Raw genomic sequence first — 27,345 nt, forward strand, 5'->3', positions numbered from 1 at the left:
TGACTGCAAGGTTCCCATAAGCGGGCAGCAAGGACTGGTTTCACTGGGGTGAAATCAAGGAAGGGAAGGGACACAGAGCCCCATAGTGCACATCATCAGGATCCTCCTGCCCCAGCTCCACGTGTGTGAGTCTGGGTGCTGGCTTTGGTGCTGGGGGTCACCTCCAGGGGACAGATGTGTACCTGCATCGATATACACACCTACATACACGTGGATGTGTCGCTGCTGTCAGATGAGTTGCTCACTGCACCCCAACTCCTCTGCTTTTCAGAACAGTCTTGCATGAACCGACGGCCCTGTGGAGCACGGGCAGATGTGACCCACGATGATCTGCAGCCCCGTGGGTGAACCCACCCACACTGAGCAAAGGGAACACGCAAAGTGCTTCCTCCTGCTGCCCTGGCAGCACACAGTGCCCCTGGGGATGCCAGCAGCCCACAAGCACCCACTGCTGAGCCTGGCTCAGGGCAGAGCCCCATGCTTCTGCCACAGCTGTCAGGGTAGATTTCATGCAAGTGAAACAACACACGGGCCTGAAATGATTTATTCAGGTTTAAAGGCATGCAGAGCAGCAGCCCCAACTCGCTGCTGGCCTCCTGTTGCTGGAGCTCAGCCATGGGCCTGGCCACGTCCAATCTGCAGCATTCATCGCAACACCAGCAGGCTGAGCTCCCTAACCAGGGTGACAGGACCTCCAGCACGGCCATCCTCATCCCAAACACCTGAGTACTCCTGAAGACATTGACCTCAGAACCCTTAACAAAGATGCATTCTATTTCACCGCTTATCTCCCATCACTTCAGTTGGAGCATTTTGGCCTTAATGAGTTGCCCAAGGCCATGCAACCCAACAGCAGCAGTGCACCAGCAGTGATGGCTCCTGCCCTCCTGGAATCATGATCGTTCTTCAGGTGCAGCCCCCAAGCCCCATAAGCAGCCCCCCCTCCATCCTCCCCATCTCAGCAGTGTCCCAAAGCTTTGCACCACCTCACACCACACTGTCAGAGGATGGAGGGAGAAGCTGCACACCGCAGGGCTGCCGCCCTCCTCCCCACACTTATTTAGGGGGGGGAATTTTACAAATTGAAAAACCTCCCTTTCTTGGAATCCAAAGAGCCTCACAACTGATGGCTCTGCTAATTCAAAGAGTGGGAAGAGAGCCTCGGGGGGGGATAGGGCTCAGCAATGGGAGGCAGAGCCTGCAGCCAGCCCCGAGCCCAAATTCCTCAGCACCAGCACCCACAGCCCCGCTGCACCTGAGCCCCCGCTCCCCCCCAGCCCCGCAATGCAAGGCATTTTCAGAGCCAGGTGTGGGTTGGGGCTGCTCCCCGCTCCCGGCGCTTCTGCTGATGCTCACACGTTGCATTCCCTCAGAGGAGGCAGCTATCTTGTGCCTATTTCACAAATAAGATAACAGCCCGTGCTCAAGGTCACCCGAGGCAGAGCAGGAGGGGCAGTTAGCAGGGCGCTGCCTCCGGCCCCATCTGTGTCCTCTATGGGACTGAGGCTCTGCCCCTCAGGATGGGGAAAACTGTGCTGCAAGCCTCCCATTTGGAAATGCACTTATTTGGATCACACCATGCCCTCCCTGCTCTCCTGGCCCATGGGTTTCCCATAAAAAGGTCAACCAACACCATACATCACAAGGCTATAGGCACGCAGGGGCCATGGTCTCATTGCTCCCTACCCTTCCTTGCCTTTGGGGCTGAGGAATGCAGGAGACATCCAGAAAGCTCTCTGCAGCTCTACGTTCACACCACAGAATGTCCTACGTGGTGCTGAGCTCCACACTGCATTCCCTTCTTTAGCTCAGCGCTAAAGGCGCTGCCATCTCCCTCCAGGATGTGGTGTTCCTCGTTCCTGCCCAGATAAAGCTGCTGGTCCCCATGGCAGCTGGTGGCTGCCTTTCAGGTGAGCCCCACATCTCCATCACATGGAGATGGCTCCAAGGTCAGAGGGATGGAATGGAAAAAGGGATGAAATGAAGAGAGAGATAGGATGGGGTGGGATGGGATGGGATGGGATGGGGATGGGATGGGATGGGATGGGATGGGATGGGATGGGATGGGGATGGGATGGGATGGGATGGGATGGGATGGGATGGGATGGGGATGGGGATGGGATGGGATGGGATGGGATGGGGATGGGATGGGATGGGATGGGATGGGATGGGATGGGGATGGGGATGGGGATGGGATGGGATGGGATGGGGATGGGATGGGATGGGATGGGATGGGGATGGGATGGGATGGGATGGGGATGGGGATGGGATGGGATGGGATGGGGATGGGATGGGATGGGATGGGGATGGGGATGGGATGGGATGGGATGGGATGGGATGGGATGGGGATGGGATGGGATGGGATGGGATGGGATGGGGATGGGGATGGGGATGGGATGGGATGGGATGGGATGGGGATGGGGATGGGATGGGATGGGATGGGGATGGGATGGGATGGGATGGGATGGGATGGGATGGGATGGGATGGGATGGGATGGGATGGGATGGGATGGGAGTTCTGCTCAGCTCCCAGCAGCAGCAGCACCCACAAACCAAACCCCTCTCTCCTGGGGGCTGCACCACCTCCCCTCTGTGACCCAGGGCCTTGAGGAAGCTTTCCCATCATTCCCAGCAGTAAATTACTGCTGAATTATTACCCTCAATAAGTGCAATGTATCTGCTAATATTAATCATCTGCAAATAAATCCACATGTCGCACTGTTCAGAATGCTGTTATCAGACCCAAAGATAAGCAGCTCAGTAGATCGTGCACTCAGCGCTCCATGCTGGGTTCAGAGAAGACCCTGAGGTGCCTTCACACCCCTCAGCACCCTTCTGCTTTGGGGCAGCCCTTCTGCTCCCAAATACTCACCAACATCCCATAGCGACCCTGGCTGGGCTGTCAGTACCATATCCCATAAGGAAAGCTGGGCTGCAGCAGAAAGGGGCAGAATTGGACTTGTATTAATAGTCATTGAGACTGGAATTTGCCCAGGAGTGCACTCCCATTGCAAGAAATGCCAAAGGACCATCGGTGGCTGCACGGGGCTGATCTCTCCCTGATCACACCCAGCAGGACTTTGGAGTAGCTCCAGCCAACGGGAGCTGCATTGCTCTGGACACGGGGCGGCTGGATGATCTCTGCATGGAGCTGCCTCTTCCCAAAGACAAGCAGCTGTGATCACAGGGGATGAATGAACTCAGGGCTCTGGGTCCTATCCCATGCTCGGGTACAGGTCTCATTGAAGCCATTTACCCCCATGTCCCCCAGTCACATCTCCAGCCCCACGCCGGGATGTTGATTTAAGATGAGGAAAAAAATGCACCTTTCAGACACCTCAGGAAAAGTTCCCACCTTATGACAGCAATAGCATCCCCTTCAGCACGGCAGCACACAACTCCAGCACGGCAGCACGGACTCTGCTTCCTCTCCCTGCATGCATCACACCTGCAGGACCCCCTGGACCCCTGGGGCCGTGCCCTGGGCTCACACAGCACCAGAGACCATCAGGCACAGGGGTGGCCTGGCTGTGTTCCTGCCATGTCACACAGTTCCGTTTCAAAGGGCTCCTTGCCTATCAGGCTGCCCTTTTAAAAAGCAGTTGATAGGAGTTATTAATGATATTTACAGGACAAGTGCTTGGCAATTATTACCTCTGTCTGTAAGAGGGCAATGAATCAGCCCCCTGTGGCAGCACCCCGCTGCAGGGTGTTGCTTTGGCGTGCTGCTGGCATGGCTATTGGTTCCCATACAACGAGGTTTTGTGACAGTGAACACTGATGGCCAAGGTGTTCATCTACCACAGCTCTCTGCACTGATGGCCCTCATCCTTCCTGCCATCCCACTGCCTGCATCCTCCCCTTTCCCTTTTCCCTGCAGGTTTCCCACCTGAGTTTCAGGCTCGAGTTGGAGCCATGCAGGCAGCGGCGCTTTCCCTGCAGACGGTTCACATCTGGGCGACAGCAGGAGCACAGAGATGAGTTCCACCCACACTCGGAGCTCTGCCATGGCTGTGTCAGTTCTACGGGTGCTGTCCATCTCATCACTGCCACATCCCTACAACAGAGAGGACCGCGTGGCTCCATGCAGTGCTGAGGATGAGCCCTTTGCCCTCACCCATCACTTCCCATCCGATTCCGCTCCTCTCATCTCTTTGAACCTGGAAATGAGATAGAAGCTGCTCTCCCCTGCCAATCCCACCTTCAAAGCCCGGGGTCCAGGCCCTGGCACAATGCATCCCATTGTCCTTTTTGGAGCACAAAAGCCAGGAGACGCTGCCCAGCGCCCCGGGCCAACAAAGCATCCTCTGCTCACCGCGTGCGGTCGGGGCGAGGGAGGGGTCCGCTGAATATGGGCTATTGTCACGGGGAGCCCAGAGCACCAGGACCTGCACAGGGGATCAAACAGCCCAGAACCGAGAGGGAAGGGGTGGGGTGAGGGGGGACATCCAAAAAAACCCCTTGTCCCTCTTCAGATCTCTCCTTATCTCCCCAGCTATCTCCTAGGCTCAGCCTGGGTGTACTTGCTCGCAATTACCTCGGAGAAGCCAATCAGGCGCCGAGCACAGCCCTCGGTCCCCTTGACTGAGGTGATTTATAAATGACTCACGGGCTTATTTGAGCTCAGAGCTGTGCACGGCTCTCGGCAGCTCCGCTCCGTCGCTCTCCGTGCCACCTCCGCGGCTCCGCGCAGGACCGGCCCTCCCTTCGCCCGGCGAGGCGCAGGTAACCCAGCACCAACAATCCGCTCTTTGTCTGGGTGGGCGTGGGGGATTTGCCCTCTGGTTGCACGGCCACTGGGTGTGAGTTTCAGTATTTGGAGAACTGGTCCTTTTTTTTTTTCTTCTTCTTTTTTTTTTTTTCTTTTTTTGTCTCCCTCTTTTTGCAAAGTGGATTCGTGGCAGCAGATTTACTGGCGAATTAGCAAAACTTGCAATCCAGGAGCTTGATTTATGAAGAGAGGCTGAAAGAGGCAAATACCTGAATTAGGCATTGCTGGTATAAATTTTACCATCTTATCCTTTTATCTTGGCTGCCTCCTGCTGAGATCCATGGGGGGATTTCCCTGGTATAGGAGCAGAATTACTGATGAGAGACCCTCAGTTTTGTGATCCTTATTAGCAGAACGTCCTGTGCATGGGATCTGTAACTGGTCCCTGCCCCGAGGATGTGACAGCACAGATTAGACTTTGCACGTGCAGGCGTAGCAAGAAGGTACATGCAGATCTATGCAAAATCTATGCAATGAGAGAGGAGCATTCGCTGTGCATAGGAATCCAGCCTGAGTGAGGGGTCTTTGCTGCCTGGGACAGCAGGTGCATGACTGCATGGCTGTGGGCACACACAGGCAGAATAGGAGGAGCTGTTGGAGTTGGGAATGAGGAGTGCTGGCAGGCTGAGCTCAGCTGCAGGGGCTGCATCTCCTCCTGGTGCTGTTGCATGGGGTGTGACAGTGCATTTTGGGCAGGATCCCTCAAATACAGACTAGAGAAGAATTCCTCCCTTTGCTGTATGCTGATGTTCACAAAGGCAAGACGCTTTCTTCTCTGCCCCAATTAAATATATCCATGCCTTACTTGCAAGCAAGCTGAAAGCTTCATCTGGGACCTGTCCTTCCCTCCTTTGAAGTGACACCTGCCCCAGAGCAGAGCTTTCCAGCAAAGAAATGCTCTCCCACCCTCTACCTCTGGGGGAGGATGGACCGGCTGACCTGCGGCTGTTTGTGTTGTGGAGCTCTCAGCAGGCACCCGGCTCAGTGCAAGAATGCTGCAGCCTGCAGACTTTTTAATTCCTTTGGGATTTGTGTTGCCCACCTGCTCTTCAAAGGCGGAGGGCGAGGTCTGTGTTGGAGGCATGCAGAGACTCATGAGGGAGGCCAAGCCTTCACTTCTGCTTCTAATTTCACTTTCAAACCTTTCCTCCTCCCCATCCCAAGGGTTCTATATTCAGGGGGAGCAGCCAAGGGATAGGGAGGAAGGGCACACTGCTTCCTAGGAACAGAAGCAAATGCCATTAAGGTCAGACACTGCATTCTGCCTGCCAAGGAGCTGGCAACCAGCACTGCCAGCAGCAAGGTGACACCTCCAGGCACTGCCACCAGCTCAGAGCAGGGCAACTGGCAGCTCTGGAGCACTCTCATGGAGCTCCAGCTGGTGATACATCCTAAAAGTCAGTCTCCATCCTGGCTCCCTTTCTTGTCTCCTATCAGAGGAAGGACAGAAGGAGTCCCTGCTGCAGGGCGAGGCAGAGTGGTTGCAGGCAGTGAGCTGGGGCTGCAGGCAATAGATGCTCTGGGCCCTCAGAGCCATCACATTGTGCCTTTTCTTAGCTCCAAATCTCTTTGCTGCTGTGGCTCTCCCAGCTGGGATGGGCTCCACCTGCACAGCACAGCCCCCTGGGCACGGCACTGGGTGCAACTGCAGGAGACACAGAGGGCAGGGCAGGAGCTGAGAGCGTGCGGGCTGATCAAACACATCATGGAAAGAGCTGGCCAAATCTGGGCTTGTTTAACCTGCTGCCAACACAGAGCAGATCCCTGTGCCCACAGCATTTGCTGCATTAACAGCGACATTAAAAGGAGCAGGAGTCAGGCTGCCGAATACCAGCGCTTTACTTTAAGCTCCCTTCGAGCCAAACACTTTGGCTTCACCTTCCGTAGCTGGCAGATGTCTGCAGATCTTATTATTCTGGTTACCAAGCGCAGAGCTAGTTTGGTTAGAAACTCATGTGAAGTGGTACATCAAACATTGGCAGCGGCCCAGGGCTATTTCCAGAGTGCTGCACGGGAGCAGAGCGCAGCACTGCTGCCTGCACTGGGTTGGGTCACTCCAAACGAGAGGAGAGCCATCTGCCTGATGGAAATCACCCACCAAACACCCCAAATGTTTAATCTAAATGGAAAGAAAGTATTTGTTCCACGCCTGGCTGCTGCTCCATGGTGAAAGTGAAGGAGTGTGAGCACAGGATGGCTGATCAGAGGGATGATGGAGCTGAGGTCATCAGCAGATCCATCCTGGCTTCAGCAGTCAGGCAGGACCAGCTCGTGCCTCTCTCCTCCTCTTGTCTCTCCAGCATTTATTGCACTGGCCATCATGAAGGAACCTGATCTCTGAAAGGAGAATGGATTGAAGCAGCTAAGTCTTTGCTGAACTTTGTAGACTGTCATTCTGCCTTTTCCAAGGCTAAAAGCCAACTTTGGGGTAGGATATTTTTCATCACTGAACTACATACTCTCCTGGCATCAGCCTCTTCTGTTTCCAAAGGGGAGAAATTAGTAGAAAGTTACAAACCCACATTCAGTGCATGCTGGCAGCTTAGCCCTAGCAATGCAGTCACTGGTTCCCAACTTCTGCCTCCTCCCCTTCCCCAAGTTATCTGCACTATTAGGAAAGGCATTTATTACCAATATATTTATGCCAAAAACATAGGGCTATAGATCTGACCTCAATTCTTCAAGGTGCTTTTTTCCTACAGATAAGCCCTAGGGCAACACAAAGCTAAAGGCAAGTTGGGTCAAAGGGAATTTAAATGCAAAAAGGTGCGCCCAGCCAAACAGCCCCACTGAAGGCACTGCCCTGGTGACGAGCTGCTGGTGAAGGCCATCAGCCAGACTTGATACCAGGAGGCTGGAGAACGTGACGGACATGGGAGTGGACCTGCAAGGCTGGCTGGTGTTGATAGTGGGGAGAATTATATCAAATCCTTCTGAAATATCTGAGCTGACTGACGCCAGAAACCTCCCCCTCCTTCTCTTCTTCCTGCCAGCGTGCTTGGTAAGCCCAGCTGGACATTGGAGATGTGAAAGGGAGAAGGTGTGAGGCAGATGCAGGTGTGTGGTGTGAGGCTGAGGCAGAGCTCGGCCTCGGGGAGCATCCAGCATGGCAGCATCCAACACCACAGCCCCTACCACTGCAGCACCCAGCACTTCAGCATCCAGCACCACAACTACCCTGTCCTTTCCCATGCCCCATCTCAGCAAGCGAGCATCCAAGGGTTTCAGGGGAGAGGTGACAGCTTCCCCACATGTCCCTCAGAGACGTGAGCCCTTTTGCTGCATTGCCCCAGGGCTCCCATGGCACCTGCAGTCAGAGCTGTGTGGGAGCTGGAAGCAGTGGTTCAGAGCAGCTGGAGTCAAGACCTTGTCTTGGTGTCGCAACCGAACCCTTGCACCTGTGCTTGCTGTCTGTGGCCAGAGCCTTCTTCCTGGGGTAGGGGAGAGCAGCTTTTTACAGCCCGTTCTTGGGCAATGCAGCTGGGAGAGAGATGTTTCTAACAAAGATCCAGCCAGGATTTGGAAGAGGCCAGACCTCTGACCTCCACTAACAGTCAGCAGAAGATCTGTGTGTGCACATGCTTGTGCAAGGGGAAGGGGGATGGAAAGGGGGTAGGAAAAGGAGGAAACAGTATTTCCAGAGCACCGATTTTTTTTCTCTCTAAATTATAGATGGGCATTCCTTGAATGCCACACTCCCGTTTAGAATGAGTTTGGGCCCTTACATTGTGCACAACATGGCTCCAGATCACATTGTTCTCTCTCTCACCAAATTCTGATTCCCACTGACTGGACTGGAGTCCCATTGCTGGGCTGTGCCAGTACAGGAAAGCAGCGTTACGCCAATGGGTCCTATCAACACTCAACAGAAACCTCAATGTGACTTTTCCCAAACAAAGCTATCACCAGCACGGGGACAGGAGATAAGAGCTCAGAAAGTGCATTTGTGAGATGAACGCTGGGAGGAAAAGTCTGTGCTTGGCAAATACAAGGCGTTTTGAGATCAGCAGGGCAGGGAGCAGCCAGGTGTGTCCTGGTGGGACTCAGCTGTGACCTGGCACAACACCCATCACCCACATCCCAGTCTCGGAGTGACGTGGTCCTGCCTTCACCTGTTGCTTGCATAAGGTATCACATCACAGCTACGTCCCCAGTGCTTCCTGAGCTCTCCAAGATGCCAGGCTCAGTGGGCTCATCCATGGGGCCAATGTCACATTTCTCAGCATCACTCACTCCAGCCAGCACACAGAGAAATGGATTTCCTGAAGCCTCAGCTTGCACTGGGCACTGAGCTGTAGGAGCTTTGCTCTTGGAGCTCTTCCGCAGCCCCATTCTTTATTTCCATGCCCATATTGGACCAGAGCTCTGTTGCCTTTGAGGCAACAACATGCTGCTGCTCTGCTTTCCTTCCCACGTGCATTGCATTGCTTCGCTGTCCCTGTGGTCTTACCCATAAGCACCAGGACAGCTGGTTCTGCCTTTGTTCAGGGCGCAATCACACGGCTGGTTCTCTTTAATTCCAAAATCTCAAAGGTTTAACCTGCTGTTTGATCTAGGGCAAGGCCAGTGATAAGCCAAGTCAAGAACTTGACAAGAACTTGACTCTGTCCGAGACGCTGACATCATCAGCTTGTTTGTTTAAGATGGAATTTAATCATGGGGATATTTTCCCCTCTGTTCTTGCCTTGTTTATTATTATTCCTGATTGCCAGCACATTTGCTCAGCAGGAGAAATTCATTAAAGAGCTGTGGTATAATCGGCTGATTCAGTCTGTCTGATGGCAGGCAGGCTGCTGGGCAGTGATGGAACCGAGAAATAAAGCTGGGAGACCAAAACTGATGGGTTTGTCACCCTTAGAAGCTTGTTGCATGGTTTGGACTTGGGGTAGAAAATATTTATGAGGGAGAATAGGAAATTTAGAGCAGAGGAGCGGGGCTGGGACCTGGAGTAAGGCTGTAAAGCTGGGACAGGACTTCTGCAGCTCGACATGAGAAGAGCAGAGGGGTTTTTGCTGTGGGGACTGGAGAAGAGCCTTGAACGCTGCTTGTTCTCAGCCTGCACCAGTCCTCCAGAAGGCAGAAATCAGTTTCTCTGGGAAGGGCATCCCTGGTAGGAAGGGATGCAGAGCTGGCAGTGGATGTGTGCCTGCAGAGGGCGGTGGCTGCAGTGCCTGTGGATGCAGGAGGACGGGCTCTGAGGGCGTGCTGTAGGGACCTCGCCAGGACCTCAGAGCCAGGATGGGGGCTCCTGGGGGTCCCACGAGCCATGGCAATGTGGAGCAGAGCCCAGATTCCCAAGCACAGCACTGCTGGTGCTGGTTTATAGCAAAGTGCCCTCGGTGCCACTGTGATTCCTAAGGCAGCAGTGGGGTTGATGACCTCCCCCTCTTAACCCATCAGCATTATGATTCTGCTGACCTAAATTCCCCCAAAGTTTCGGCTGCCTGCATCACATGTTCCTTCCTGCTCTGTGCTGCTCACGCCCTCCAGCCCAGGGAGGGATCTGCACGGCGCTGGCAGCGTTGCTCCTACACAGGAATGTTGGTTCATCCTGGATGTGTGCTGACTTCAGCGGTACCTGAAAGCACTGAGGAAAGAGGGGAGGGGGGAGGATTCGGATCGCTCCACGCAGCCTTGGCAACCTGGATGTTGTTTCTTGATCCACGCTCCTGTCTGAATCACCTGCTTTTTCCACCCCCTCTTTTGCTCCTGTGTTGGGCAATGACCCACTTACATCACTGCTGTGCCACAGATCATTGCCAATACCCCAATCCATGCCTGACCACTTCCTCTCTCCACCCTCAGACTTCCCAACTTGTAATGTTTCTCCCCTCTTCCCAGTCATGGTAAAATGAGGGCTTTCTGAAGTTCATCAGCCTCTTTGGTAAGACCCAGATACTGCTCAGGACTCGTCCATCAGGATGCTTCAGCATCATCATCACTGAAACAAATTAGCAACAGTTATCTTTCCGTGCATCGCTTCCTAGAATAGATCCAGGACAAGCTCACAGCCTCTCAAGGCAACGGGGTTGAAGGAAGGCTGCTGAATGTGATTGAGTGCAGTGGGCAGCGAAACAGGGACACCTTGGATGGGAACAACATTTCATCACAGCACCGGTGTCTGCTGTGTCGGGGCTGCTGCATGAGGTGCTGCTGTGCCAACCCTGATGGCAGGTGGGGAAACTGAGGCACGAGATGGCTCAGATGACCTGCCTAAGGCAAAAAGGGCAGAACTGAGACTAACACTTGCGCCCGTCTGGCAGACAACCCAGGATGGGCTCTGTCCCCTTCATACAGCATCACTCGTTAGCATCACCTCAAATTAGCTGGGGAAGGCTCATAGGGAGCAGCAGTCCCCAGTGCTGGAGAAGCCACTCCCAGAGCCTGCCTCTGCGCATAGGGAAACTATTTAGGGTGGAGATGTTCTGGGAGGGCTCCCAGACGCTGGAGGTGTCCGGTCTGTTATACTGCAGGTGGGGACAGCTCCAGTCACATTCTTGGTTTTGCTTGTTCTTTTTTTCTGGGAAACCTTTAAATGATCCAGAGATGAGCCACGCCAGACCCCGCTATGTCATCGAACGCCCTGCGTACTCGGTCAGCCTCTTTGATGAAGAGTTTGAGAAGAAAAGCAGAAGTTATCCTGTCGGGGAAAAGTTGAAAAACCTTTTCAGGTAACACAGAATCCTATCTCTACTCGCGGGGCAAAACTACAGCAGAGCTGGTCTGGAATTGGGTCATTATTTGGACCTGGGGACATAGTTCATGTTTGAATCCTGCGAAACCTCCGCGGTCTTTGATGGATGAAAAGCATGGGATAAGCACGCGTGGTGCAGAAGCAAGGGGAACAGAACGCTGTTCTCACTGCCTCACTGCTGCTACACTGTAAGGCACAGAAGCAGAACAGTTTGCACCAATTGCTTTTGGGATTTGGGTTGCTGTTTTCCAAGTTTTACTAATAATGAAAAAAGCATAAATGGCGATACAGGTATGAGCAAGTAGACTATTTCTTTAAGCTTTCCAGCTGGGATTTCCTTCTGTCAGTTCCTACTGGCTTCCATTAAAGAAAGTTGAATAATCCTGCTGATTGCTTGTGCTTGTGGTACTAATAGGAATGGGAGAGTGGTTGGACTAGATGATCTTGCAGGTCATTTCCAACCTTGCGATTCTGTGCTGTCCCGGAAATCTCACTCTGCTCCCTGGAAGAGTGAAGGCAGTGGTACAGGGAAGGAGAGCACATATGCTGGCAGGCAGAGGTGTGAGAAGCTGCATGTGTCAGCACTCAGAAACAGTGTTCTTTCTGACATAATTTGGGTTTTTTTGACCAAACACCTGCAGAAGCTCATCTTTGGCTCTGCTCAACTGCCCCATCAATCTCTGAGCTGTGTCACACCGTTTGTGCTAGAAATAAAGACTCGAGATATTGGGCAGCCAAACCTTTCAGAGCTGTGAAGCACTGGGGACTTCCCAGGGTTTCCCACAGTAATCCTCCCTGGCACAGCCAGCCATTAACAGCAAGAGCCTTGCACTTGCATGGAAGGGCTGTGCCCAAAACACTGGGCATAGGATTTGGTATGGGGAAAGGCTGAGGCATTGCTCAGAAGGTCCTTCCTTGCTTCCTGGTTTCCTTCCTTGCTCGTGTCCCTGATTACTTCCTTCCTTCTTTACTTCTTTGCATATTTTGTCTCCTCCAGATGTTCAGCTTCCAGATTCAAGCTCATTCTCTTCAGCCTGTTCCCAATACTTGTTTGGCTTCCCAAGTATAAAATCAAGGAGTACATTTTGCCTGATGTTCTCGGTGGGGTCAGTGCGGGGACAATCCAAGTGCCACAAGGTGAGAAGCAACAGCTTTTCCTATCACTGAGAGGGGATAGCACAGAGGATGAGCAGTTTGTGGCGGTTACCTACGTTACTGCTGGCACATGCAAACCCAAGCTCTCCCTCCCATTTGGTTGTCCCTGTATGTTCCTGTGGAACCCTTCCCTTTCCAGATCACCCACGCTGGCCACATAGTGCTCAGCTCTGGGGCTGTCAGCATCCTCAGGACCAGGAATAGAGCACGAGCAGAGCAGGGGCTGCTCGGACCACGCTGACCTGCACCTTCCTCTTGTGTTCCCCAGGGATGGCTTTTGCACTGCTGGCCAACCTGCCTCCTGTCAATGGGCTCTATTCCTCCTTCTTCCCTTTGATAACATACCTCTTCCTTGGCGGTATCCACCAGATGGTCCCAGGTGAGTCTGCAGAGCAGTTCTCTGCACAGGGCAGCTAAGCACCAACTGGATGGGAATACTTGGTGTGTCCTGGAGCAGCAATGTTTGGGCAGGCTTGGCTTATGGTGTCCATGATCCCTTGATAGGCTGAGTGACTCGTTCAGGACAGCCTAACCTGTCCGAGTGCTTTCCAGGGCAGGACACTCTCCAGAACAAACTACTGACATCACTGTGTTGTGCCAAAGGTACTTTTGCAGTCATCAGCATTATTGTTGGCAACGTCTGCCATGAGCTGGCTCCAGAGTCAGACTTCCAGTACTTCAATCACACTACCAATGAGACCAGCGTGAATACCACAGCCATGGAAGCAGCCAGACTGGAGATCTCTGCCACGCTAGCCTGCCTGACTGCCATCATACAAGTAAGGACTCTTCACTGCCTCTGCTGTGTGCCCCATCCAAAGCTGACCCCCAGGGATTCATCCTCCCTGGAGCAGAGGCAAGGGCTGGGAGCAGATGCTGGAAGTGGCACTACTGGGCCTGGCCCGTTTCTAATAACACTTTGTCTGTCCTACCCTAGCTGTGCCTGGGATTCGTGCAGTTTGGCTTTGTTGCTATCTACCTGTCAGAGTCTTTCATCAGGGGTTTCATGACAGCAGCAGGGCTGCAGATCCTCATCTCCGTGCTCAAGTACGTCTTCGGCTTGACAGTCCCGTCTTACACCGGGCCCTTAGCTATCGTCTATGTAAGTGGGTGCTTGGACAGGGTCCTTCCCTGTACCTCCTCCCCACCACACTGCAGGCACCGTTGTTACTGTGCTGGGGAAACTGGGATTGGGAGAAGGGGAGAGGCTGGAGGGAGGGGGAAAGCAGCTGGCTGCACACCTGCACTGCTGCCCCATCACCTCTCAGGGTGTTTGCAGGTGATTACCGTAATGAGTACTGTCCACTGTGCTGTCCATTGGGCCTGGTGTCCCATGACACCTCCTCCTCTTTTCTCCCCTTTAGACATTCATTGATATTTGCAAAGGTCTGCCCAAAACCAACGTGGCCTCCCTGGTCTATGCCTTGATCAGTGCTGTGCTTCTGATTGTTGTCAAGGAACTCAACCTGAAGTACATGAAAAAGATCCGGATGCCCATTCCCATGGAGATCATCATCGTAAGTGATACATGAGCTGTCCCTCAGACCTCCAGGAGACAGACCTTCTGTCCCATCTCAGCCCTGGGATGCCCAGTTCTGCTCTGAAGGGGACTTTGGAGGAGTACAGCACGTCCATGCTCAGTGCAGTACTCTGGGGTCTGAAATTGGGCCATCCTCATGGAGGATACCCTTGAAACACACCTCATCCCTCTTGGGCTGCACCTGCATCCTGGTAATGCCAAACATGAGAAACAAAGTTCCTGCATGGGATGTTCTCTCGTGTTCCAGTCTGAATTTGGAATTAATTTTCTACCATCAGCCCCAGGAACACCACTTAATGCTTCTGAGAGAGCTCACGTTCTTTCTACTTACTGCTCTTTTACTCTCTGCATTGGCAGGTAATAGTTGCAACTGCAATCTCTGGCAGCTTTAAGATGCCTGAAAAGTACAATATGCCAGTGGTTGGGAAGATCAGCATGGGGTAAGCATGTGTGCATGTCTGACTCACCATCCAAATAATTTCCCCTCCTCCTCCTTATTCTGCATCCTGGAAAACCCCTCTCTGCTCTACAACAATCCCCTTTCAGAACTGCCAGGCAGATTTGCCGTGCCCTGTTCCACCCTGCTACCATCCCCTAACTCTGTCCACAGCTTAGACACCATTCCTAAAAACACATCCCTGCCTCCAATGCCAGCATCCCAACCACCTCTTTCCTCTGTTCTGAATGCAGGTTCCCAGAGCCCACCCTGCCCCTGGTGAGCAAGTGGAAGGACATGATTGGCACAGCCTTCTCACTCGCCATCGTGAGCTACGTGATCAACCTGGCCATGGGGAGGACGCTGGCAGCCAAGCATGGCTATGATGTGGACCCCAACCAGGTAAAGCTTGCTCTGGAGAGATGCAGGAATGTTCCCCTGGCTCTCAGGAGTGAAAGGAAGACCTTGCTGCATGAATGGGAAGCTTGCAAATGCACGTGGCTGCTCAAAATGTACGTGCTTCTCCCACGCACGTGGCAGCCTGCCAGGCAGAGGCTGAAAGGACATGGCAGATCCATTTCCTACAGGTGGGAGAGGCACTGTCAAAGGGAGGAAAAGACTTAGCTTCAGCTCACTGCTTTGCTTTCCCTCCAGAGCTGAGACTTCAGCCCCAGGTTCTGGCCCAGATGGCACTTTTGCAGGTTGAAGCACAGTGAAGCACATGTGTTTCTTATGGAGCAGACGAGGGCCTGGGTTCCTGATGTGTCACCTAGATACTGTGAGAGGCAGGACATTAAATAATCCTCTCCTGTCATCACTGGCACCAGTGGTAGCTTTCAGTAAGAGCCATGCATACCACATGAAGCCCTGCCCTTAGTGTGTCAACAACTGACAACATGTTTGTATGGCATGGTGCTTCCAGGCTGCCCTGCCATAGTGGCTGGAACCCACCTCAGCTCTTCTGGGAAGGAAAGGCTCTGGGATACACTGTAGAGAATAGGAACTGGGGGCTGTATTTCTCTTCTCAAACACCTCTACAGGGCAGGACTGGAGCTGCTCACTGAGATGACTGTGTTCCTCCTTCTCCACAGGAAATGCTGGCCCTGGGCTGCAGTAACTTCTTTGGATCCTTCTTCAAAATCCACGTCATCTGCTGTGCTCTCTCTGTCACTCTGGCTGTGGACGGGGCAGGAGGCAAATCACAAGTTAGTACTCCCACATCTTCCATGCAAATCCCTGCAGAGGTGCATGCTGCCAGCGTGACATCACTGCAGGCCTGAAAAAGTTCCTTGTAGGAGTGTTTCACATTGCTGTTAAATACAAGATATACTCCCCCAGCCCCATTTTTCCCTGCACGGTTCACTGGACCTGTCTCAGATACAGGGCTGTCAATGTGTGCTCCCACTCTGGCTGCTCAGACTGAGCAGAGCAGAGCTCCCACATGAGAGAAGTTTTGGGCTGTCTGTGAGAACTGGGAGATTCTAGCCTGCTTCTCAGAGGCAATGGCTGCTCACACAGCCCTGGAGTGCCCAGTTGCAGTGTTGGCTGAAGCAGCTGGAAAGCAAGGACCAGGAGGGGGTTCAGGAAGACTCTGACGTTTAATGAAATGTTTTTTCTCCTTTCTGCAGGTGGCCAGTTTCTTTGTGGCACTGGTGGTTATGGTGACCATGCTTTCTCTAGGAATTTATCTTGAACCTCTTCCAAAGGTAAGGTGAACAAATGTGCAAAAAGTGCAGCAGCAGCATCTCAACCTCTCCATGCTGGAGAATGCTCAGCCTTGCTTCAGAGAATTCATCAAGCCTTGCTTGATGCAAACCATTGCACAGCCTGATTTGCTATGGGCTGGGGTCCTGTCTGTAGGAAACAATGATCTTTTAAACCATCATGCTGCAAAGACGATCTTTGTGATCTTCATTGTCTCCACTGTGCTGACGGGCTGGGAAAGCATCTGCTGTGAAATGTGGCACACGCTCAGCACCACGCACAGGGTAACACCATGCCCTCCCCTCCATAGTCTGTCCTGGGAGCCCTCATCGCTGTCAACCTGAAGAACTCCCTCAAGCAGCTGGCTGATCCCTTCTACCTGTGGAAGAAGAGCAAGCTGGACTGCGTGAGTGCCTGGGGATGGGTGGGGGGACCCCCAGATCCCTTCTGGGGAAAATGGGTTTTGCTCCACTGCTGTGCTCCATCCATTTCTGATGGTCTGGAGCCATGGCCTGGCCACATGTCATGGAGGCTGAACTATTACCTGCTCTGTTTAAATGCCAATCATCGGCAGGAGCCTGTTTGCCCAGAACTAGCCAAACCGGCCCTGCTCAATATCTAGGAGTCATGACTTAAAAACTCACACAATAGCCCTCCAGGGTGAGGAGAGCCCTTCGCAGCGATAAGGACTCCAGGCACTGGTTGATGTATAAACCCAAGGGGGTGGCGTGAGGGGGAGTGAGAACGGAATTTGGAAATGTCTGACATAAAAAAGACAGTGTTTGAACAGGGCTCCCGGGGCTGAGTGGTGTGTGCAGACACCGAGCCAATATCCTGTCAGGACCCGGCGCGCTGCCTTATCGCAGCCATCGCGAGTCCAAAGGGGCTGACCTGAGCCATCAACAGCTTTCCCAAAACGCTCTGTTCAAACAGAGATGGGTGAGCAGTCCCAGCTGAGCTCTGTGATGTTGGTGAAGGCACAGGCCCACTGTCCAGCACAGAGCTCCCAGCTGGCACAAGCTGCCTTCAGTGCAAAAAGAGTGAGGACAAAGCAAATGCCATTGGGGTGAACTGCGCTCCACTGACCTTAATCTCCCTGGAACTTGAACTAGATTCAATGCCCTTCCTGTCCCAAACTGGGGAATACCACTTCTGGGTGTTGTCAGCCCATTGGTGTCCATTACCTCAGGTCTGGTCTTGTTTTGGTGCTAATCACACAGATTGCTCCAAAGGCATGCTCCTGTATCCAGTCCAGATGGAGAGGATTCACATGTAAAGGCATCGTTCTTAATCTGATATTGAGATGCTGAAATTATCAAAATTACCCTGATTTGACCAAGATCAAAGTTAGCTCTTCATAGTCTTGAGGATCAGCTTATAATCCCCTGATAACAATTCTCACAAGGCACATTTATAGAGGACCAATTTCATGTGGATGGAGATGCTCACGTGCTAATATATAGAAATGACAGATGACAGGACTCTGAGCTGAGAGGTGGAGCAGGTTTTGCTATGCCCTGTCACACTTTGTCATCAGATCTGCTCTGTGCTCAGGTCATTTACAGCAGGCTCTCAGGCAGTTTGCAGATCGATGCTCATTCCTTCCATACGCTCTGAATGACAGCAGGAGCTTTCCTGGGGGTGGGAGTGCTGCTGAGCAGCAGATGGTCTGATCTGCAGGAGCCTTTTCTTGAGACTTTTTGAGCTGAATGAGTGACGGGGGGTCATGCAGCTATGAAGAATTACACTGGTTGCTTTACAGCTGAAAAGCTGGGGCTTCTGGCTAGCTTCCCAGCAGCGACGCTTCACACGAAAACATGCACTAAGCAGTGTAATTAGAATAGCTGCAGCATTCTTTTGATCCTCAGCTGTGCCGTTCTTTGAGTCCTGAATATCAGCACGAGCCATTTTCCATTCCTCGCTGTGCTCCAGCCCAGGGCACAGCAGAAGAACCATGCCTTGCCCTTCTCTTTCTGCAGCTGGTCTGGCTGGTGAGCTTCCTGGCTGCCTTCTTCCTGAGCCTGCCCTACGGAGTCGCGGTGGGTGTGGGATTTTCCGTGCTGGTTGTGGTTTTCCATACCCAGTTGTAAGTACCACCGTAGCTCCAAAAACCTAAAGGGAAGGGAAACATCTCCCAGCTGCAGAATAATAAGCAGTAGGTTATTTTCATAAGCAACCTCTGGCCTGCGTTTCGAAGGAACGTGCACTCTGAGCCTGGGGGAGTGCAGGTGTCCTCCTCAGCGCCTGGAATGCGCAAACAGGAATGGCAGGCGCTAATTTACTGCCTGCATTCCCACTCCTGTGCACGGTTAGCGATGTGCACATCCCAAGGCAGGGGGATGTCAGAAGCTATTTACCTCAGCCAGAAAAGCTACCTGCATAGTTCCCACCAGTGCTGCTCATAGAAAGAGCCCCATGTATGCGTAGAGAAGCGCTATTTTTAATCCACAAAGCCCTTCATTAACACCTCCCAGACTGGGAGCTCAGGTAAAGCCAGTTGGCCCCCGGGGTGGGGAGCCCTGCCAGGAGCAGGCTTGCAGCCAAGCATGGGATCCAGCTGAAGCGCTGCCTGGCTGCTCTGCAGCCTTGTGCTGGGTCTTTCCCTGGTGAGCAAGGCAGTCCCGTGGGTTGGTTGTGTTCTGCCAGCATCCAAACAGGCTCTGCAGGGCTGAAATGTGAGCGTTTTCCTAAAGCGATACTTCAAATCCTGGTGATGGGTACGAAGAGAAGCAGTTTTCTTCTTCTGTAAGATCTTCTCTAACTCTGGTTGGATTTTTCTCCCAGCCGGAACGGTTCTGCACTCGGCCAAGTAACATCCACGGACATCTACAAGAACCCCAAAGCCTACAACAAGGTAAGCAGGAATTAAAAGGAAGCTGTTCTTTGCCTTTGGTACCCAATGTGACCAGGAGGCCCAAACCCAGGTTTCTGTCCCGGTGAAATTGTTTGCTGTTTGTTTCAGGGCTGCCCTTCACCTTGGCTTTCCCAATTATCCACTGCCCAAAGCCCCGACCACTCTGCACCCCACGCAGCCCCACCACATCTGGTTTGAGCTCTCCTCTCTCTTGCAGGTACACGAACTCAACGGCATTAAAATTGTGACCTACTGCTCACCACTGTATTTTGCCAACTCAGAGATATTCCGCGAGAAGATTATAGCCAAGGTGAGCAATGCCCTGAGAAATTCCTGCTCGCGGCCAATCCAAATAGCCCTTGCTCCCTCCTGTCTTGCCAGGCAGAGATAATTAATCCCAGGATCATCGTGCTCTTGCAGATCAAGAGACATACTCTTCTGCCCTTTTCTCTCTGATCTGTTTTTAGATCTCACTTTAGAGGTTATATTTGCGTCTTGGCAAGTCTCCTCCTCCAGGCTCTGCCAAAGCAGTCACCCTGCTGCACGTGTCTCTCCATGCACGTGCCTGTGCTGCAGGACATGGTGCTGTCTGGTTGCCACCACTGTCACTTCCTGTGCACAGCTGCTGCTGTCCTCTTGTGCTGCATGCCACAGGCCAGGAAAGCTCGGGGGGATCCCTGACTCTGGGGCTGAAGAGGCTTTTTCAGAGAAACTTTCTTTTCCACAGACTGGAGTGGATCCTGGGAAAGTGTACTTAGCCAGGAAGAAATACGTGAAATGGCAGGAGAAGGGGACAGCACAGCCATCAACAAAGCCACCAAAATTCTTACTGAGGCAGAACAAGGTAACTCATTTTGGGTGCTCATGTTGCTGAGCAAAGCTCCCCAGATCTCCATCAGAGAGCTCCTCTCAATGTATGATTTTCTGCACGGTCTTCCCAGTCACATTTACCACCACCTGCACTCTTTCCTTCCCACCCACGGTTGCATTTCGCCCAGTAGTCAAAACATTTACGTGCAGGACAACTGGAAATGGCTGGGAGCAGGAAAAATGTAGAGATAGCAAGTTTGGAATGACAGCAGGAAAGTTTCTTTCACTAGAATGTGGAATTGCCCTAAGGATGGACCTATGTCAGCATTTCAGCTCAAACCCTTCCCTTGTGAAGCACATTTCCAGTCATCCTCTCTCAGTGTCTGAGAAGATCCTGCACTACTTCAGTGCATAAAAGAGTTTCTTGGCTCACAAAGCGCAGCGGTCCTGCCTGACTGCTTACCTCTGCTTTCCCACAGACCTTATCCATGCAAGAGCTCCAGAAAGACTTTGAAAGCACCTCTCCAACAGACACCAACAACAACCAGACGACTGCTAACGGCGCCAGCATCTCTTACATCACGTTCTACCCTCCTGCCAACGGCACCAGGCAGGTACACACCTCCAGCGAGCTGGGCAGCACCACCACTCTGCAAGGAAGCAGCTTCAGGGAAATGTCAACTGCAGATGTTGACCCCATGGCCACGGCACCGCCCTATGTCAGCTTCCACACCATCATCCTGGACATGAGCGGGGTGTGCTTTGTTGACCTCATGGGCACAAAAGCACTGGGCAAGGTGAGTCCTCTGCTACAGCCGGGCTCCTTACCACCCAAGTACCTTCCACTCCCTTGTGCAGTTTAGATAAAGATGTTTACCCTCCTCAATCGGAGGTTTGTGTGAGTTTCTCCTTCAGCATTCCCAGGACACGTGTAAAGCCTTGGATAAAAGACTTAATGTATAAACACAAAGCCAGAGCAGCAGTGTTATTAATCCTTTCTCTGCCCTCTCATCCCTTCTAGCTGTGTTCCAGCTATCAGAAGATTGGCATTAAAGTGTTCTTGGCAAACGTGCATGGTAAGAATCCATGAAGAGCACATTTCCACGTGCATTTCCTCCATTTTGGGACTTTATTGTTTTCTTCATGCAAACTTTGCTAGCTGTCATCTCTTCGTAGGACCAAATCAGAACAGATAAAAGAGTAGAACAGATGAAAGAACAGAAGAAACAAAGGAGAAACACTGTTCTCTGTTTGCATAATAGGCTCTTTCGTTTGGGAAGTGGTATTACTGGAAAATCTCTGCATTTAGCACATAGAAAAATAGACTGGCAATTGAATAATTCAGCAAACTATGCATTCTGGGCTTGCCCTACCTCAGAGAGCTGCCATCAGCCATGTTGCTTTTGAAGGCTTCCTTCTTTGCTCTCACCCTGGTTCACCTTTCTTTTCCCCAGCCCAGGTGTACAACGACATCAGCACAGGTGGGGTTTTTGAAGAAGGAGGCCTGGACAGAAAACACATCTTCCTGACCATCCATGATGCTGTTTTGTTCGCACTGGCAGATATCAAAGAAGTCGTCCACCCACCCACCTTAGAAGAGGTACATTTGCTCCCCATTTGCTTTTCTCCACCTCACAGTACTGTACTGTTAAATCCATACACTGTGCCAGCACAAAGGAAGAACAAAATCTCACTAATGCACATGGTAAACGTTCTTGTTTATCTTAAGTGGTAAAGGTCTAAATCCAACAAACTATTTCCTATCTGAATTTTCATGTAGGAGCCAAACGCCTGCTGATTGAATTGCATTAAATGGGAAGTCAAGAAGTGTCAATGTTTTCTGCAAGGCCCAAGCTGGGAGATGAATGTTGTCCCAGCTGGTAGAGGCCAATAGAGCAGTGCCAGGTCTGTGCTCTCTGTTTGGCGTTGGCTGGAGCATGCAACTGCACTCAAGGGCAGAATATGGCCACAGCAAAAGGAGGCAAAGCAAATGCACCTGCCCTTGAACATCCATGAATGCTTCCCTTGGTAGGAAGAGAAAAGGTCAACACAGGAATATGGCACATGCTGACAACAGAGGGTCAGATAGGTTATTTCCCCAAACATACACTGGTTTATTGTATAATAACCAGAGCTAGAACCAGCGCAGTTTTACTCAGTTATCTCATAAGAGTGAGTTTACGTATGCCTTATCTCTGCAGTGATGTGTAAGTGCTAGCTCAGTCAGCGACGATAAACAGCTGCAACAAGATTCCACCTGTGCCCTTTCTGCTTGGGCATTTCCCTTTGGGCATGCATGGGCTACTCATTTCTTCCACTGTGTTTGTCCCTGAACTCTGTTAATGCTTGAATTTGATTCTTTCCTTCCCAGAGGCCGAATCAGACAGAGCTCTCCATCTACGATGAGTCTGTGGATGAAAGCAGCTCGGAGTTCACAAACCTGGAGGAGGTTAGTCCTAGTGCCTGTGGGCAGGAGGGACACCAGGTGGGACATTCTACTTTGAATCAGGTAGAGGAGGAGGCACTGCCTGATGCTGACCCCCACGCTATAAGGAGGCCAGGAAAGGGCTGGGGCTTCAGCTGACGTTTCTGTGTGCGATTGAAACAGCTTGCTGGGTTTGTGCTCTGCCACGGCACCAGCCCTAACCCAGCACGCCTTGTGTGCCCTCTAGGAGATGTTTGGAAGCATGTTCCATTCAGAGACACAGACAGCGCTGTGAGCCTCGTGCTGATAAACCCTCCTGGACAGCCTCCTCTCTCCCATCCCATCACGAAGAGCTGCACTCCTACCCAGGAATACAAAGTGTTTGCAAAGCAAGAGGTCATCACGCCTCTTGAACTGGTAAATTTCTCCTCCCGCTCTGCTTCTGGTGCTCAGAGAAATGGCCTCTGCAGCAGACAACAGAACACCATGGAGCAGGAACTCAGGAAATGCCATCCCATTAATCACAGAAGAGAAGCAAGCTCACCTGATGGCAGGTGCCTCAGCGCATGGGACAATCAGTTGGTTTTGCCACGTGCTTGCCTTTGTCTCACACAGTCACAATCTTCTGCCCACAGAGGCATTTGGGAAACCCCCTTCTTTCTTTTCCTTCCTCCTTTTTTTCCCGATGAAATGAAATTAAGCAAATATTGCGAGCCTCTCATGGCTTTGAATCATGAGCAAAAGCAGCTTTTGCAAGGTGCAGCCTGTAAGGTAATGCTGTTTCAAAACGTGCACTGACTGTCGGGGTGCCTGCACTGCAGGTGCCAACCTTTGTGTTCTCCCACATTTCTCCATGCCCCTGCACTGCTCTCTGTGTGACCCAGAAACCACAGCCTCCAGTCAGTGCTGTGTTTCTCACACCCTGGTGCAGTATCTCAGGTGGGCTATTTTCCAGATTATATTTTGACTTATTAATAGGGTTAGCTTGTAATGGGGAGTATGGATTCCTTGTTACGGTGTGCTGCGTGTGCATGCTGGTCTGCCTGCCCAGTAAGTCAGCATGTGTTCAGAAGACCCAGACTCCAGTTAAAATCCCTCCTGATATTTTTAGGCATCTTCCTTCTGTCTGAACAGAGCTGCAGAGAAGGTTTTTAGACTGTGCATGTCGTGAAAGCATTAATTCCAAGGGTGTTCTGCCTCCCTTTCCATCTTGACTGCAGTACCTAAATGATTCAGCCTGGTATGTCGATTAGTGCTTTGTGGAGATATATATACATCTCTATATATTTTTTCCCCAAGTCATTCTGACCACAAAAAGTAAATGCAGGGACAGCGAGGAATCTCCTTCTTGTAAAGTCCTGGATCCAGGGCAGCAAGATGAAAACTTCAGCCCATTTTGTATCTGCAACTGGTACCAGCTGCGCTATGGAGGGCTTCCGACGACAAGCTCTCAAATGGTCACTCAGGCAGCAAGGGAACGCTCTTTTTTATATGTGATATTTCTGTAACAATTCTCTACTGCATATTTGATGATTTTCATTACAATTCATCTCAGATTGATAATACCAGGACCATCTACCTCTCAGGCAAACAAGCCTGACTCTCTAACCCAGAGACAGACAGACGAGATCTTAATCATTTCTAGAAATCTGGCATTCTTTTATATTTGAGTGATGCTTATAACAAGTGCTATTTTAATTTCCCTTTCTGACATCTTCCCTTCTTACCCAGTGCTGATATTGTGACAGAAATGACAAGATAACAATCTAAAGCCTGAAAAAACCTAAGCAGAAGCCAAGAGTTAAAGGGACCCTTCTTCAGTGCGTTTCAACCTCAAATATGGCTTTGATGGAAGTAAGGCCATAGAAAATTTAGTATGTCTTCAGTTGCAATGAATGCAACTGTTTTCTGTTTGATTTTCAAATCCTCCTACAAAGTATTTCCAGCACTGGGATAAAGACAAGAGTGAACAAGCAAAACTCAACAGTCTGCTGCATTTCCATGAATGCAAAAAAAAAAAAAAAAAAGCCTTAATAATCCAAGCAAATTATATTTTTAAAGCTTATTTTGATTGTATTGCTCCACGACTTTAAAAAGATAAACAAGCTTTAGTGCACCGTTTCAAGGTTCATATTGAGTTGATTCATTAACACGTTGCTGGAAGGCTTTCTGGGCAGACAAAGCAGAGCTTCCCTATTGCTCCCAATGTCCCATTTTTAAGGAAAATAGAGCTTCATGAACCATCATGGCTAGACAACCATTACAGGTAATCACATCACGACCTGCCACTGGTTTTAGGTAACACCTCATTAACTAAGCCACCATTTCTCTACCTCAGTTTCAGATTATGTGGTGCAGGAGAGTAATAACACCAAAGAAAGTCAGTTTCCCAAAAGAAACAAACCACCTCCTAATAGTCATTACTTATTTTGATAAGAGACAGCAGTGCTTTTTCCAGAACTGTGTTTTGTTGTACAAGCTGAAAACAAGAGCTAAATTATCTTATCTTTGAGGGTGATTACTCATGCTGTTTTGCTACTGTTTGAGAGTTCCTTTCATTCACTTATTTGAAAGAAAAAAAAAAAAAGAAAAGAAATTGGTGCAATGGAACACGAAGCTATTCTACAGTAAGCAATCAATGTTTCTGCATCTCTGAGGTCGCTCTGCTTCAAACAAGAAAAATTGCAGTTTCCAGTTCCTCAATCATGTCTAGTTGGAGGAGACTGATTCCTCAGGATCTGCCAGACCTCACGCAGGAAACCTCAGAGCAACAGGCTGTGCATGAAGAATAGATTTTGTTTCTTGAAGTTCCTACAACATAACAGATGGGATTTCAAGGGAGGCTCCTTGCAATAGCAGCACTGGCACACAGTGATGACAGCCCAGGAAAAATGATTCCTCCTTTTGGTAGCCACAGGTCACTTCTGATGGCAACACAGATGGATAGAACCACTGGAAGCTCAACAATGTCTTCATTTTCATGTCCTGGACAGGAGAGTGAGGGAAACTCCAATTTATACTGGGGTAGAAAATCTTAAATTTCAGTGTCCTTTTATTGCTGACGGTGTGTAACAGCTCTGAAGCCTCCCCCGACAAACTCATGACGTATAACCAGCTCAGAATGTTTGTAATTTATTTAATTTAATATCGGTTTTGTTCTTTTTTCTTTTTTTTTTTTTTTTTTTTCTTTTTTATAATAAAGAATGTCTGAACAATCACTCGCTTCTGCTGCTGCTTTGAGGCTTTCTGGCAGCTCCCAGCTGAAGGCACCTCACAAACATTGATGCCACGGGATAAAATGGTGCAACCCTTCAGCACAACGCTGCTGTAAAGAAGGAACACGATTTCCATCGTGCTCCAGGGTGAAACCAGACTGGAGGCGTGTGTTTGTAACGCTGGGAAGAGTGAGGAGGAACATCGGGAGACACACGTGGAAGGAAAAAACGCTGTGGGAGTCAAGACGTGGCTGGGGCAGGTTGTGGAGCTGCTGGAAGCTGAGAGGCTGAACCTCCTGAGCTCTGAACCTCCTGAAGGTCAGAATCCCCTCAGGATGAGGCCTGCTGCTGCCAGCCATCTCCTGCCGCCACAGCGCGGCTTGCTCCCCCACAGAGACACCCGTTTCTCACCACATCACTCTGTCACATTGCCAGCAGCCCCGTGGCTCAGCTCACTGCTGGATAAAAAGCTCAATTTTCACGGAGCGCGCACACGCACAGGAGTAAAGCACTGCACTCCACACCAACAGCGCTCAACTACAACTCCCAAGACACCTCACGCAGAGGGCGGGACCGCGCCTCTCATTGGCCAACTCCTCGAGCAGCCGCGCGGCCATTGGTCCGCGGTCACGTCCGTCAGCCTCCTAGCGAGAGCGGGAGGCGGTGGCGGTCGAAGTCCGTCGGTCATGGCGGGTGGCTGCGGGCGGTGGCGGGCGGCGCTGTGCGCGGCGGCTACGGGGCTTTGCGCGGCGCTGCTGGCGCTGACGGCAGCGGTGCTGATCCGCACCTACGCGCTGCGATCCCCGGCCATCCCGCGGCTGTGGGCACGGCGCGGGGGAACGGCCGCTTTCAGTATCGGAGAGAGGTTGGAAATGAAGGAAACGCTGCGAGGTGAGGGGCGTTTCGAGAGCCCCGGGCTGCCCAGCAGGGTTCGGTGTTGGAGGGTCTGTTGTGTGTGAGGCGGAGGGCTGAGATTGAGCAAGGAAAGCATTGTTTGGCGATGAGGCTTTGTGGGTTGATTGCATTGCCGCTGGAAATGTGAATTCCCAACTATCTGCCAGAACGCTGTGTGGGCAAGGAGTCGGTTTCCTTAGTAGAAGTGCCATCCCTAATGACAGCCATCGGGCTGAAAAAACAAAATATGTTCCGGTTTTGTGGGGGGGAAAAAAAAAGTCTGAAACAGAAGGGAAATGCAGCAGACACAGCTGAGCTAAAGGGCGCCTGTCCTTCCCATTGAGGCCACCCTTCCCTGAGCTGTGAAACAATCTGTAAAACCTCAAAAATGCCAAGGAATGTAAATATTGCTTTGCCTTTTGAAGTGCCGGTCTGATTCCAACGTCAGTTGATCTCTGTTTTGTTTGACCGTAGGTGCTGTGAAAATCCCGACTGTTTCCGTATCTCCGGAGGACTTAAATGCAACCGCCATGGCAGAATTTGGGGATTACCTTCAGAAAGGTATTAAGCTTTCATCCTTAGTCATCCCTGCTATTCCTTTTTGCTGTACAGTGGAGTAGCACATGCAGGCTGGATGTGGCGCTGGGCAGCCTGGTCTGGTGGTTGGCGACCCTGCATACAGCAGGGGGTTGGAACTGGATGAGCGTTGTGGTCCTCTTCAAGCCAGGCTATCCTATGATTCTATCAAGGATACACCAACAGCCAAAGCTAGCAAATAAAAAGTTCAGATGCCCTTTTTTAGTGGTTTGTAAAATGACTTTGCCGTAAAAAAAAAATAAGGTACTGT

General features: G+C 51.3%; 2 protein-coding genes across 6 annotated transcripts in view; both read left to right on the forward strand.

Annotated features, from left to right (window-relative positions):
• Positions 1-4,640: 4,640 nt before the first annotated feature.
• SLC26A9 (solute carrier family 26 member 9) lies at positions 4,641-25,607 on the forward strand. Its single transcript, XM_052698484.1, has 21 exons — positions 4,641-4,725; positions 11,316-11,442; positions 12,463-12,602; positions 12,889-12,999; positions 13,224-13,399; positions 13,558-13,722; positions 13,985-14,137; positions 14,518-14,600; positions 14,851-14,998; positions 15,688-15,801; positions 16,225-16,302; positions 16,611-16,706; positions 18,280-18,386; positions 19,085-19,154; positions 19,372-19,464; positions 19,882-19,998; positions 20,444-20,761; positions 20,986-21,040; positions 21,419-21,564; positions 22,336-22,413; positions 22,637-25,607. The coding sequence occupies exons 2-21, from the start codon at positions 11,318-11,320 to the stop codon at positions 22,682-22,684; spliced, it is 2,421 nt and encodes an 806-aa protein (XP_052554444.1). The 5' UTR covers positions 4,641-4,725; positions 11,316-11,317; the 3' UTR covers positions 22,685-25,607.
• Positions 25,608-26,272: 665 nt separating this feature from the next.
• Positions 26,273-27,345, forward strand: part of SLC41A1 (solute carrier family 41 member 1) — a 34,478-nt gene continuing 33,405 nt past the window's right edge. For all 5 annotated transcript variants that reach the window (XR_008210183.1, XR_008210184.1, XR_008210185.1 and 2 more), the window contains exons 1-2: positions 26,273-26,495; positions 26,973-27,059. Coding sequence is in view for 2 of the 5 variants with exons in the window: in XM_052698492.1 (XP_052554452.1) it covers positions 26,291-26,495; positions 26,973-27,059 (292 nt within the window). In the remaining 3 variants the exon portion in view is untranslated. The remainder of the gene's footprint in view (positions 26,496-26,972; positions 27,060-27,345) is intronic.

This window comes from Tympanuchus pallidicinctus, unplaced genomic scaffold, assembly GCF_026119805.1.
Source record: "Tympanuchus pallidicinctus isolate F22 unplaced genomic scaffold, pur_lepc_1.0 scaffold32, whole genome shotgun sequence".
In the NCBI taxonomy this organism is placed as follows: Eukaryota; Metazoa; Chordata; class Aves; order Galliformes; family Phasianidae; genus Tympanuchus; species Tympanuchus pallidicinctus.

Bases quoted from the DNA above. Each gene is read 5' to 3' on its own strand.
- SLC26A9 (XM_052698484.1), top strand. From the start codon at position 11,318: ATGAGCCACGCCAGACCCCGCTATGTCATCGAACGCCCTGCGTACTCG. The intron at 15,802-16,224 runs GTTAGTACTCCC...TCCTTTCTGCAG, and splicing joins GGGCAGGAGGCAAATCACAA to GTGGCCAGTTTCTTTGTGGC. The intron at 16,303-16,610 runs GTAAGGTGAACA...TCCCCTCCATAG, and splicing joins ATCTTGAACCTCTTCCAAAG to TCTGTCCTGGGAGCCCTCAT.